General features: G+C 41.7%; 1 protein-coding gene across 3 annotated transcripts in view; it reads right to left on the reverse strand.

The window, feature by feature from the left end:
• SAMD12 (sterile alpha motif domain containing 12) overlaps positions 1-14191 on the reverse strand; it is a 416177-nt gene that overhangs the window by 375899 nt on the left and 26087 nt on the right. For all 3 annotated transcript variants that reach the window (XM_019932092.3, XM_073794679.1, XM_073794680.1), the window contains exon 2: positions 2238-2416. In XM_019932092.3, coding sequence (XP_019787651.1) covers positions 2238-2416 — 179 coding nt within the window. The remainder of the gene's footprint in view (positions 1-2237; positions 2417-14191) is intronic.

Here is a 14191-nt window from a genome sequence, read left to right on the forward strand (position 1 = left end):
GTCCTCCAGAAAATCTGTACCAACTTACACTACTGAGTGGCTTTAAGTGCGTGCATTTCTAGCCAGAGGTTTTTTAGGGTAAGTTTAGAGTAGGTCAAGTTACCAGAGATTCAATTATTTACCCAAGGAAAAAGGATGACTCACAACTCCAAAAACCCTCTAAGTGCACCAGGAGGGCACATTTCAATGTGTCTGTACATGCACAGAACATGTTCACATTGTCTGTGGCTCAGAATCTCCAGGGTATGTGACACTGCAGGTCTGCAGTAATCAAGCTCTTTTTATTTCGTCCCCCCCAGCAACCACCATTGTCATCAAGTCCTGCATGAAAAAATAAATACTTTGTAACAAGAGCTCCTCGTCTGTTCCCTCCTAAACATGTCAATGTGAAGACATTCAGAATCCCCTCTCAACCCTGTTTGGGGGTTTCATTGTAGGTGATCTGGACAAACTCAGATGAGCGTGGTTTCCAGCTGTAGGCTATTCCTGAGGAAAGGTTCATTATGGACAACTACGTTCTCAAGTGAAGTAGGTTTTTAGCAAAGCAAACGTAAAATGATCTAGAGGCAAAGGCAGGTGCTACTGACATGAAAATTCAGGGTTTACTACAATTGCACACGTTCCAAATAATTCAGAAGTTATCAAATCCTGTCAGGTTTGAATCAAACTTCTTATATCACCAATCTGTTGTGCAAATAAAAGAGAATCTGGACATGTTGAAAGGTGAATTAAATCAGGCAAATGTCAATAACTTGTTTTCTTTTTCTCCACTCTCATTTTTAATATTTTAAGCATCTCTTTGAAAAGATCCCACTCAGACCATTATCTTCCTAGTTAAAGAAGACCCTTAAGGCATTTTTTTCTCACTCTTTCAAGATGGCACCACTGGCTGATCGGATTTAGATGTCATAAGAGGGCTCACTTATTCCCAGCTCCTCTTACAGACCAAACCTCAATTATCAACCAGTTTCCTATAAGGTGCAATTTCTCTCAGCTACAATATCTAGTGCAAAATATCTGTAATACCTCCCTTGCTAATCATTCTCCACTCCCTACAACACAGACACACAGACACTCATTATGTCATCAGTTTTTAATTATCCACACTAAAGAAGGGAAGGAGCCATGGTAATTATTCAAAACTATAGATAAAGAAGAAAAATTCACATCTGATTTCGGAAGGCATTTTTTGGGGGGAGTGGTGGTTATTGTAGGACAGCCAAGTGACCTTTCTACTTAAGGTTTTTCTTGGATGATTGCAACGTTTGCTTTCCAAGGCGTGCACATATTCATCCACTCAACGAACATTTGAAAGGAAATTCCTTTGAAGGAAATGCACGAGGGAGAAATCAAATAACCACACGAAGATTAGTCCTCTCAATTTCCAAGGGGCAAACTAATATACACCGCCAACAAGAGCATCTTCACTGACTGCAGACAAAAACCCATATAGTGCCAGTTCCATTGCAGAAAACCTTTGAAAGACGCTGCTCGTACTAAAGAATCATCCATCCTCCCAGTTTACCAAGGTGTGTTTTATACCAACATCTAGGCTAAAAGACTAAAAGAACAAAGTATCCTGCAACAAAATAAAACAATTACACCTTTCATTAATTAGGGTCTTGTTTACTATTGTCTACCTCATAGAATTGTTTCAGGGAGACGATAAGCCAGTATATCAAGAGTCCTTCAAACAGCACCTGGCATGTATGTATATATTTAATAAAATATTACTTGTTACTGTGGTTGTCAGCAAAAAGCCCCCTCATACTCATGCAGCCAACTGGGGCTTTTACAAAACACTTGCACATACATAATATTATTTCATCTGTTCAACCTAATGGAGGATGGAGTTTTTCTGATAACCCATTCTACAGGTGAAAAATCTGAGGCTTGAAAAGTCACAGGACTTGTCCAATATCATAAAATGATAAATCTGAGCCTGGCAAACAAATCTTTCAGCTTTAATTCCAAGGCACTCTTCCCTGTAGCTCATTCTATACCATCCTCAGAGCCTCATGCGATAAAACTGACCACAAACGTGTTTCAATTTCACTCTAAAGGGTATGCGGTCAATATTTTCATTTCTCATTACCTGCAATCAAGGAGCAGTGTTTCTTTAACTGAAGATACAACGCTAATTAACGAAAGCACCATCAGTTCTTATCTGGGGCTGGACCACGAAATAGCAAAGCTGCAGCTTCAGAATCTCCTTAACTTACTGGATTATTACCTACCTTAGCCGTCTCGGCTTCTGCCTGCAGTCGCTTGGGGGTTCCTTTTTGGTCAAGCACCTTCTGGTAATTTTTGTTTTTAATAGAGTGAGAATCAACACCTTCACCTTCAATTTGCAGTTTAATACCTTCAGCACGGGCAGGGTGATCAATACCCCGTGGATTCAAACCGCAGTGGAGAGCTAGGAAAGAGGAAAAAATCTAAACTCAGAAAACAGATCCTATAAATAAAGGAGGTGTCCATGAAAGACAATATTTCATCTGGCCTATGTGGGAAGATACAAGGAATCTCCAAGTTGAGAGGTGGGGGTCATAATTATGGGAAATGATTTGGTGAAGAGGGAGCACGGTATGGTGGGAAATTCTGAGCTTTGAAGTCAGGAAGACTAGAGTACAAATCCAGGAACCATCAGTTCCAAGTTGTTTGACCTTGAGCAAGCAACTAACCCCCACATTACAGACGACAACACCAAATCAGGCAACTTGGGTACTGCCTTCCACACATGCAATCATTTCAACCCCTGCAGTTCAGTGTGTATCTCTGCTTCCATCTGGAAAACTGCTCATTCCCTCCCATTTCTGAATTTTCCCTATTCTTCAAGCATCCACTCAAGTCCACCCTCTTGCAGTCATTCAGCAAATATTTACTGAGCACTTACTGTGTGCTGTTCCTGGACCAGGTCCTGCAAGCACGGATTTACATACGACAGATGTTAGCTTCAAAGAACTCACAATCCAATAGAAGAGGCAGACAAAAAACAAAGAACTAGTGGTTTTAAAACAGTTACTACTCCTCCATGAAAGAAGGAAAGGTCAGAGTGGAGGGTTTAAGGGAGCTCAGCCTAGTAGCTTCCTATTTTCACTTTCTCTCTCCACATCCTTTAACGCAGATACCCTCACAAATAAAATCTAAAGCTCATACTGAGTATATTTATTCATTCCACATAGGAGTTCCTCCTGTGTACCCATGACTATCAGAGAAATAGCGGTTATAGGAAATGTTATAGGAAACATACATTCCCCCTGGATGACATCCATGAACCAACGGGTGTGTGTGAGTGAATGTGCACACACTTATGTACATATAGCTGGTACGTGTGTTTTGAGGTCTCTGGTGGAGAATTCTCTCATCTCCCTGTGACCCTCAAGCCTTCAAATGTAGCTAAACTTCCATCCTTATCCCCTTCCCCTTGGTCTCAGAGGATTTAAGGCCAGAACCTCCAATCCCCTCCCATCTCCCTTGAGACTCCACTTCATCAATAATCTCCTTTTACCCAGGATCTTCAGTCTCCCCCTTTCTCAGCATTCTTCCCCTTTAGAGGACATCTGCGATTCTAAAATTCTTCCCTTTACTTAGCACCCCAGGGTTTCCTTTTCTCTTGATCAGGCTTGTGAAAGAATATTTTACACCTGAGAGATGAGGGAAGCCTTCCCAGAAGTAGTCAGTCAGGTGTTCTTTTCCCCACTCTCCACTTCTCCCTTAACAGGTCCCATCCATTCCCAGCACTTCTGATGCAATTAACCTGACCATGACTCTCAAATTTTAAACCCAGCCCAGAGAGACCTCTCTCATGATGCTTCAGATGTAGGACTGTGACTCAACATCCCAATGTCACTGTATCACAGACCTCACACTTAACATGTTCATACTGAACCTTGGTTTTTCTACCAAAAAATATTCACTTTCTCCTGTCTTCAGCTACTCACACAGAAACTGAAGAGTCCTCCTTGACACACTCTCTCCATAAGTCACCACATCCCTCGTATCTATCACCAGAGCCAGCAAGCACTGCATTCAAAATGCTTCTCCCATCCACCTACTTCACACCTCCACTGCCATCACCCTGGTCCAAGCTACTCATCTCTGTCCCCCAGAATGTGACCAGCCCAACTGCTCTTCCTCGCTGGACCCCCGCAATCCCATTTAAAAATGTATAGGTTGGTTCAAGAGACTTCTGCTACAAAACAGAAACAGACTCACAGACTTAGAGAACGAACTTATGGTTACCTGGAGGGGAGGCATAGTTAGGGAGTTTGGGATTGAAATATATACACTGCTTTATTTAAAATAAAGAGCCAACAAGGACCTACTGTAAAAAAAAATGGATGGGGGACAAGAGAATGATATAGATGAGATTGGCCACGTGTTGATAATTCTTGAAGCTAATTGGTGGATTCATGGGGATTTATTATACTACTCTTTCCACTTTTGTCTATGTTGAAATTTTCCTTAATAATAAAGTAAAAAAAAAAAAAAACTTTCTAATGGCTTCATTTTACACCCAGATCATTCAAAAATCTTTAACGTGGCCAACAAGGCCATTCATAATCTGTCCCCTCTGGACTTTGTATATAATGTTTCTTTGCCTGAACTGCTCTTCCCCATTCTTCACCTAACCCCTACTTATCCTTCAGGTTTTGGTTTAAATACCAACTCTTCAGATTTGATCATGTGCCTGGAATGGCAAGTATTCAACATTGTATGAACGATCTTAAAAAACTTATTGTACAAAGATCCATACGCATGTGACCCTATTTCAACTATTTTATATCAAAATTATCTGAATTTCTCTTCTAGCCTTTAAGCTTCCTAAAACAAGGGCCAGTCTATTTCATGGGGCCTCGTAGGCACTCAGCATGTATTAGTTCATGCCTCTTCCCTCAGATTTGTGGTGCGTCTCAAATAATCTCCATGAAGAACTCTGAGACATAATTATATTCATTTCACAGACAAGGGAAATGAGGCTCAAAGGGTTACAGTCATAAAAAGTCATACAGGTGTCTACTGAAGGTCACAAAGATCATGTATCATTTAGGTCACAGAGGATTTCAAGTTTCAGGTGAACAAACCCAAAATAGATTAAGCAGTAAGGAAAATCATTATCTTTCAGGAGAGGAAGCCCAGTAATGGGAAAAGTTCGGAGTTAGCTGATTTCCAAGTTCAGCGGTGCTATCAAGGACTCTTTTTCCTCTTCCTAGTTTGCTGTCCATAACATCACCTTTATTCTAAGCCTGGGTCCCCACGTGGCACTAGAGCTACAGGCTTCTGGTTCTCAGCTAGCAATAGAGACAGCTTGATTGACCATCGTTTTCTTCCCCACATCCTCCTCCAAACTTGGATCTTTTCTCAGCGGCCCAAGGTGAATCACACACATCCGTTAGTGAACTAAAACCCTGGCAGTAGAGATAGGATTACCCTTAAACCAGCTGACCTTCACCTAAGGTCAAGTCCCCAAACCACATCGCTGTTACTCAACAAGGCAGGGGTGGAATAGATGCTGGAGAACCAACCGCAATGCCCAATTCAGGCAGTGGTAGAAAAAGAACAAAACCTATGAGAGCATGAGGCTAACTACTGTTAATATCAATCAGCTTCCCCATCTCCAAAGATCAGCCTACTTACAATGAATCTTCAATTAAACATATTAAAATTGTGATTATTAAAAAGAGGTGAGCCTGTGTCGGGAGGTGGCGGATGGGCATGGGACAGATTTAGAGATTAGTGAGGAAAAGAAAAAAGTGTGCATCTTTGATCTTACTCCAGCATGATTCCCAGCTGCTTCCTGCCTTGAAATTCATGGCCTAGGAATATCACTGAGCTGCTGATAGCTTCCAGCATCTCCTGTTCTCCTCTGCCATCACCTGCCCACCCATCAGACTCTCGTACTTCCCTCGCTTTTGCTCACGTTGGTCCCTCCTCCTAGAAAGTTCTACTCCACCTCAACCTTACTTCCTTCTTTGGGAAGTGAACTCCCACTCAGCCCACGTGTCTTTTCAGACTTCTTCAGCAAGCCTTCTAGGAGCTTCTGGCATCCTGGTGCTTCATCCCCTCACTCTCTGAGGATGTCTGTCTAATTGACCTGTCTGCTTCACCGACCACAGCTGCCAGCTCCACCTCCACTGCCCAGTCCAGAAACGGTCACATAATAGGCACCGGAGAAACATCTGTTCAGCTGCTGAACGAACCACCAATCTTCTGTCTTTACACAACTATGCCTTATATCAAAAGGTATCTTTTCTCTGCTAGTAAATACTAAGTGTACAAAATGTAAGATCTCTATAGACATGAGATGGGTTATGGCATTTTGACTTTCTATGCATGTCGCGTTCTTCACACATATATTTTAATCCTCCACAGCTGTTTCCTCCTCGCCTGCAAATCCTGCAGTTGATGTAGGTTTTTGTGTTTGGGTTTATTTGTTTAAAACCATTTCTGACAGGCTTTGTTTTGTTTTCCCTGAAATTTCTGTCCCTGATGTTTACAAATCAAGTGACTTTTAGATGGCCTCTTACACGCTGTGACCTCCATCTCTCTGTTCATCATGTAAAAGGCGCCCCCATTTGCTTTCTCTTTTCTATCCTCATCACTACCCTTTCTTGCTTTCACTGAAGTTATCTGTTCAATTTAATGGGCTCAGCAGCTCACACGTCAGCTTTGAGATCTTCTTGTTTCCCTGACCTTCCCAACCAGTCTTGTGCCCTATGGATTTCTAGTTATTGAACTGACACTGCAAGCTGCTTGTGGTCTTTACCTGAAGGGCTGCCACTGTCGCTTTAATGTTAAAGTTGCTAATGGTGAGCTCTTAAAATGAGGAGTTAAAGACCAGGTTTTACAAATGTTGCTCTTTTAAAAACCTAGAGAAAATTCCTCATGCAAATACACATGTTTTAGCATTGTTTTGAGATGCCAATTCGAAGGCAGCATCTTTTTTTCATGTGCGAAAACCCACTCCCTCAGAAATTGAAAACCCTTGCACATTGCTGGTGGGAATGTAAAATGGGACAGCTTCTGTGGAAAACTGCATGGCGAATTCCTCAAAAAGAAGAATTAAAATAGAATTACCATTTGATACAGCAATTCAACCAAAGAATTGAAGTAGGGACTCAAACAGATATTTGTATATCCATGTTTATAGCAGCATTATTCACAACAGCCAAAAGGTGGAAAGAACCCAGACGCCCATCGATGGATAAATGGATAAACAAAATGCTGTATGTATGTACTACGGAATATTATTCAGTATTAAAAAGGAATGAAATTCTGATACACGCTACACTAGGGATGAACCTTGAAGACATTATGCGGAGTGAAATAAGCCAGTTACAAAAGGACAAGTATTGTATGATTCTACTTATGAGAGGTACTTAGAACAGTCAAATTCATAGAGACAAAGTGGAACAGTGGTTACCAGGGGCTGGAGGAGAGGAGATTGGGGACCTATTGCTTAGTATGGGGTTTCAGTTTGGGTTGATGAAGAAGTTCTGGAGATGGATAGTGGTGATGGTTGCACAACAATATAAATATATTTAATGCCACTGAATCACACACTCAAGAATGGTTACAGTGGGGCTTCCCTGGTGGCGCAGTGGTTGAGAGTCCGCTTGCCGATGCAGGGGACACGGGTTCGTGCCCCGGTCCGGGAAGATCCCACATGCCGCGGAGTGGCTGGGCCCGTGAGCCATGGCCGCTGAGCCTGCGCGTCCGGAGCCTGTGCTCCGCAACGGGAGAGGCCACAATGGTGAGAGGCCCGCGTACCGCAAAAAAAAAAAAAAAAAGAATGGTTACAGTGATCAATTTTGTTATATTCTACAATAAAATTTTAAAACAAAAAACCAAAATTGGACTCCCTCTCATTTCACCTCTCTATTGCCTGTTAAGTGGAAAGTTCCAAAAGTATTTTTATTCTTCTTTCCATCATCTTATTGTGATTTTCAGGTATAACACGTTTTTTGCTTTCTTTTTAAAAAAGTATAATAGATAATAATAGCTCCATGGTATCAGATTACATTAAAATGTTCTTGGAAAGGGCATGTTCTCCAAAATGGGCCCCAGCCTGACTGGCAGAAGACATGCTTCACTTGCTGGAAGCGAGCCTGGGCCTTCCTGGCCCTGACCTCTGAGGGGTCCCATTCCGATGGGACTTAGGTCACAGTAACAGACTGTGCCTAAGTGCCAGGCTTCATTTCATCTCCAGATGATTCAAGAAGAGCTGAGGGATGTGCTGGCATCACAACATTCATTTGTAAGAACAAGTGGATCGTACTTGCCAAGAAGTCATGCAGCTTGCCAGTCCTTTCAGTCCCCACCCACGCCACACTCTCCCTGTAGTGAGACAAGGGACAGAGCCTCATTCAAGTTGAATGGCCCTTTATTCCCCGCCTCACTGTGAACAGAGATGCTGTGCTAACACCCCCAGTGGTGCCGCTCTGGCTCCTGCCCCTATGTTTCTACCAACACACAGACGCTGCATGCAGCTGCTGAGATGTCTTGTGCTTCTCTGCTTTGCCAGAATTGATCTTTTTCCATAATATACTCTTCCCTTCCCTTATTTGCATGGATAACCCTTCAGGAGATAAGAAATGCTCTTTCTTCTTTCCCCTGTGAAGCTTTAACTGATTCTGTATGCATTATAGCCTCCTAAGCAATGTTGACCACGTCTCTTTTTCTTATTAAATCTGGTGTGTGTGTGTATACACCATGAGTTGCAAGTATTTATTAACACGACTGCCTACCCCATAACTAGGAGCCCCATGAAATAAGTGACTTCTTATTAAGCTTTACAAGCCCAGCGCCTAGCCAAATGACTAACGTACAGTTACGCTGAATCATTGCTCACAGAATGAGCAGAGGTATCATGGAAAGATACTGATTCAGTCCTACTGACTGCCATTCCCTTCTCATGAGTAGCTTAGATCTTTATTTTTCAAAAGAGCAAATAAGAGTTGCTTCCAACCTAATTGGATAATTCAAAGATATGGTAAATCATGGAACCACAGAGCTGTCCCGGAACTGCTGTTTCACTTGACTGCCTTCTGCAGAACAGACACAGTGTTATTCATCTGTGTACCTGCAAACGCTAAGTTGCACGTATTTGGCACCTCATACATGTTGCTAAATGAATACATGATCTTAAGACACAAATATACTCCAATCCCCATCATTAGCTATTAGAATTGAGATAGATTGTTTATCATTTCATGTATATTTCTTGCTTCTAGCTAGAGAAAAAGTTCCTGGAGGACATGGCCCTTGTTTTGTACATCTCTCATATATAATATTCACATAGCAGACACTCTCCAAATATCTGTTTAAGTAAGGGAAGTGCCTTATTCGTTAATATTCTGCATTCAAATCTGGCAGAACTCTACTCTCTAGAAGTAATCCGGGCATCAAAAAAGGCCTCCCGCCCTTTGCAGGAGACACTTCTGGTGGCTAAACATTCCCAATCTCTCCTCCTTGCCACCTTCCACAGCAGGTCTACAAAGTCAAAACTCAATTCTCCAGCCTCCCTTGCAGCTACAAGTGGCTGCAAACAGATGGATAAAAAGACAGATGGATAAAAAGACAGTCCTGGAACTGACAAAAGAGAACAGATGTTGATACTGCCCTTCCTTCCCTCTCTCTGCCTTGAATGCTGATGTGTTATCTAGAGCTGCTATAGACCTTCTGTGACAACAGGGCTCCAAACATGAGTGAAAGCCAAGAGGCTAACAGCCACACTGGCTCTGCCATCATTGGGCTACTCTATGTTTGTAATTGCCTCCCTCTGGACTTGGGGCTCTGGGAGAGAAATAATCCTAGTTGTTAAGCCACTTTGAATCAGGTGTTCTCTACCATTCAGATGAACCGTTCCAAACTAACATATGATTCCATTTTAACCAGTTACATATGATTGCTTAGCTCTTCCTCATGGAGAAAAATAAGAAAACTGAAATCCTAGCAAAATATTACAGTCTGGGTTTCGTAACTCCCATTATGACTTAGAAAGCTTACCTAAGTATAATAATACCTTAGCAAGGAAGATGTACATTAAGAATACATGTTGTTATCACGAAAATTATCATCAGAGGTAGACTCCATCCAGGTCTTCCACTGTGAAGACCTGAGGGCAAAAGTCTGAATTCATCTGGGGGCCTTTGGTGCCCAGAATACTCACAAAAACTTCTGCGCGAACGAATAAGGACGTGTTCATGAGTGTCAGGTCACTAATGTTTTAACATGAAAATAAAGCAATGTACCAGAAATGTCTCAGGAACATAAGCTTGGATTAAGCTAGTGGACAGGAAGCCCAATGTCTACTTGGGTAAAGGAACCTGTCCAGTGGACATCTTCTATGGCAGCCCATGGGCCAAATCCAGCCTACCACCTGTTTACATATGCCTTGTGAGCCAAGAATAATTTTTACATTTTTAAATGGTTGGGAAAAAACCTAAAGGAATATTTTGTGACCTAAAAATATATGAAATTCAAATGTCAGTGTCCATAAATAAAGTTTTATTGGAACACAGCCATGTTATTTATATATTGTCTATGACCACTCTTTTGCTACAATGGTGGAGGTGAGTAGTGGTGACAGAGACCACGTGGTCTGCAGAGACTAAAATATTTGCTAGCTGACCCTTTACAGAAATAAGTCTGCTGAGTGAGCCCTGTCCTAGGGTAGAGTGGAACCATGTTCTGGAGGACCCTACGGTCCAAGAACCTCAGCCCCCTTCACTTTATCATCAAAGAAGAACTCATGGATCTTTGAGGAACTTGCCTCTGACTTATCCTGCACTCCCCCACTCCCAGGCAATTTAAATAAGCTAAATTATGTTTGATTTTATCATTTGGGTCAGGCTATGAGGAGACAGAATATGACCTCCAAACCTCTCCTTTGTCAGCTAAATGTGGTTCTGCAAATATATGTGGAAGCTTAACATTTGTAAATACAGGTTGACGTCTTTTTGTCACCATCAAAAAGAACATGGTAGTGGGTGTGGTGGTGGTGGGATGAACTGGGAGATTGGGACTGACATATATACACTAATATGTATAAAATGGATAACTAATAAGAACCTGTATAAAAAAATAAACAAAATAAATTTTAAAAAAAGTACTTGGCATACAGCAGACCAAAAAAGAAAAAAGACAGCTATTATTTATGCCAATGCCATCTTTTTTTAAACAAATTTATTTATTTACTTATTAAAAAAAAAAAGAACATGGTAAAACACAAACTTCCAAACGGGCAACGCGGAGGCATTAAAAGAGGACATGCCCATTCCCAGCCAGTCTGGAAGGGACCAGTAATAGACGCATCCCTTATTGTAACAAGAGGAGGAAGACACTCTGCTGAGAGAGGGAGGGAAAAAATACAGAACGTGAACAGTTGGACCCCCAACACACACTCTACTATCCTCAAGATTCGGCCCGACGGCAGCCTTGACAGCTACCGTGTGGTCGCCAGAGCTGGGCCTGGATGACTCCATCTCAGCCAGGTGTTCAGACCATGCGTGGCTGTGTCGGGACACTGCCTGCTCCGAGCCACCTGAAGCACACTCACTCCAGCTCATGTGTCTACAGAGATGATGTCCTCTTCGTAAAATACTTTAAGGGAACCTTCAAGTATTCCCAGAGACTACTTAAGGGTAACAACCACAGCAGATATTCACCCTTCCTACCCATGATACCTGGACTAGACAATCTAAACACAGAAGATGTTTAGATAATGCTTACCTTACACACTTCACCAGCAGTAGAGTAGGGGAAGGCTCTGGACAACCTCTAAGGCACACAGACATTAACTCTTCTCTTTCGTGAAGAGAATACAAAGGTAGATATACTCAGAAGTTCTATGAAGCTTTAGAGGATTCAGGTATCAGACTGATAAAGAAATAGGTGGTCTACAATGGTGACTAAAACATTTGTATCCATGATACTATAAGAAACAGATTTCATATTATGAACCAGTGCCCAAGTACGTCTCTATCTATATGTATGAACTGAACCAAGTTTTCATAAAACACATGATCTACTCTGATTTTTTTCCTCATGAAAGGCTGAGTGAGTAGCCCAGACTCCCACTCTCCCCAGGCTATAATAAGGTACTCCAAAACCCACAACTGGGTGGCATGATAGAAGGCCAGGTAGAGAGCCCAGACTTTCATCTTTGTCAGCAGGTAAGGAGGCCACCTCCCCACCCCTGCAATGTCATTTGAGATACGGGGAGGCTAGACTTGCAGCCTCATCACAGCAGGCAGCCCCTCCTTCCTGGGCTGATGTTGAGGAAGACTGGTGGGAGTCAGGACTTTCACCACCTCCCAGTGATAAATAACTAACAGGCCCCACCTCCCAGGTATCAACTTCAGAGTGGGGAATGTGGATTTCAAATTCCACTTGGCCAGAGTGGCGTTAAAGAAAGCCGGCTAGGGCTTTCCCGGTGGTGCAGTAGTTAAGAATCCACCTGCCAATGCAGGGGACACGGGTTCGAGCCCTGGTCCGGGAAGATCCCACATGCCGTGGAGCAACTAAGCCCATGCGCCACAACTACTGAGCCTGCGCTCTAGAGCCTGCGAGCTACAACTACTGAGCCCACGAGCCTAGAGCCCGTGCTCTGCAACAAGAGAAGCCACCGCAAGAAGCCCATGCACCGCAATGAAGAGCAGCCCCCGCTCGCCGCAACTAGAGAAAGCCTGCGCGCAACAAGAAAGACACAACGCAGCCAAAAATAAATAAATTTATTACAAAAAAAAGAAAGCCGGCTAAAACAGAAGGTTTAATTAAGATTCAGCATTCCATAACATAAAATGAAAATGTCCAAGTTTTGATTAAACAAACAAAAAAATAACCAAGAACCAGGAGGTTCTCACACTGAATGAGAAAAGACAAATCAATAGATATCAACACCAAGATGACAGATCTCAGAATTATTTGACCAAGATTTTAAAGCAGGCCATGTAAAAAATGCTTCAATGAGCAATTAATACACACACACACACACACACACACACACACACACACCAGAAAGCGTCCGCCAAGAAAGTCTCAAAGAAATAAAAGACAAAGAGAAATGGAAATGTTAAAACTAAAAAATACCCAAAATAAAAAGCTCAGTGGACTGGTTCAAGAGCCGAATGGAGGAGACGAAGGAAGATTTCATTGGAAAGGGAAGAGGGAGCTTCCTTGGCAACGCAAGTGTTCTACGTCTTGCTTTGGTTACACAACACTATACAAGTACCAAAACTCTAACCGGAACACTTAAGATATTTGCTTTCTATTGGATATAAAATAATATTAAAAATGTAACAAAATACAAACACTAGATATACGTTAAGAATTTACAGATGTTTTTGAACCCTGTGCTTTTAGTCGTATCCCTCTGCCCTACCCAACACACAGCTACACGTTGAGTCAAGCCCAAGCTCTATACTTACTTGCTATATATATATATAAGTAGGACAAGTTATATTACCTCTTTTCCATAAAATGGAAATACTAATATTACCTTATTACTCGCCACATATTGTTATTGTATTGACAATACAAAATTAAAGTGAGATAACACATATGGGACACTTGACACCTACCACATGCTCAATAAGCATCCATTCTCCACGTACATCCTTCTGCCCTCCTCCATCACAGTGGGGCAATATCTGGCACTAACAATTTCAACAATCGTTAAATAGGCAAAATGGTAGTCATGTAACTTTAAAAGAACATAATACAGACTTGAAAGGTAGGAGTCCTAAGTGAAAAGGGAAAACGAAAGTGAAATTTAAAAAAAAAAAAAAAAAAAGTGAAGAAAAGCCAGAAGGTAAAAAGGACAGTTTTTCAAATATATAAACAACCTTGGTGAGAGTTGAGAAATGAGGTTAGAAATAAAGATAAAAGCAAATAGCTGCACCTTGTAACATACTCTCTATGGGTGAGCTGATGGTATTCTCTGTCAAACCAAACTAATGAAAAAAAAGTGTCTCTAATTGTTTAGAAAGTCTTTACGTAGTACAATCTGGTATTTTGGGAAGACAGGAGGAAGTAGTACAGAATTAACATATGGAGGACATTGCATTGACTATCACTAAGGTATTAATTAGTAGAAAGAGGGAATTGGAAATTAGAAGGAGAAAAAGACTTAAGAATACTAAAGCACTTGTTTAAGGCCACCATGAAAATGGCAAAGGGGAAATGAAAA

This window comes from Tursiops truncatus, chromosome 17 (assembly GCF_011762595.2).
Source record: "Tursiops truncatus isolate mTurTru1 chromosome 17, mTurTru1.mat.Y, whole genome shotgun sequence".
Taxonomy (NCBI): domain Eukaryota; kingdom Metazoa; phylum Chordata; class Mammalia; order Artiodactyla; family Delphinidae; genus Tursiops; species Tursiops truncatus.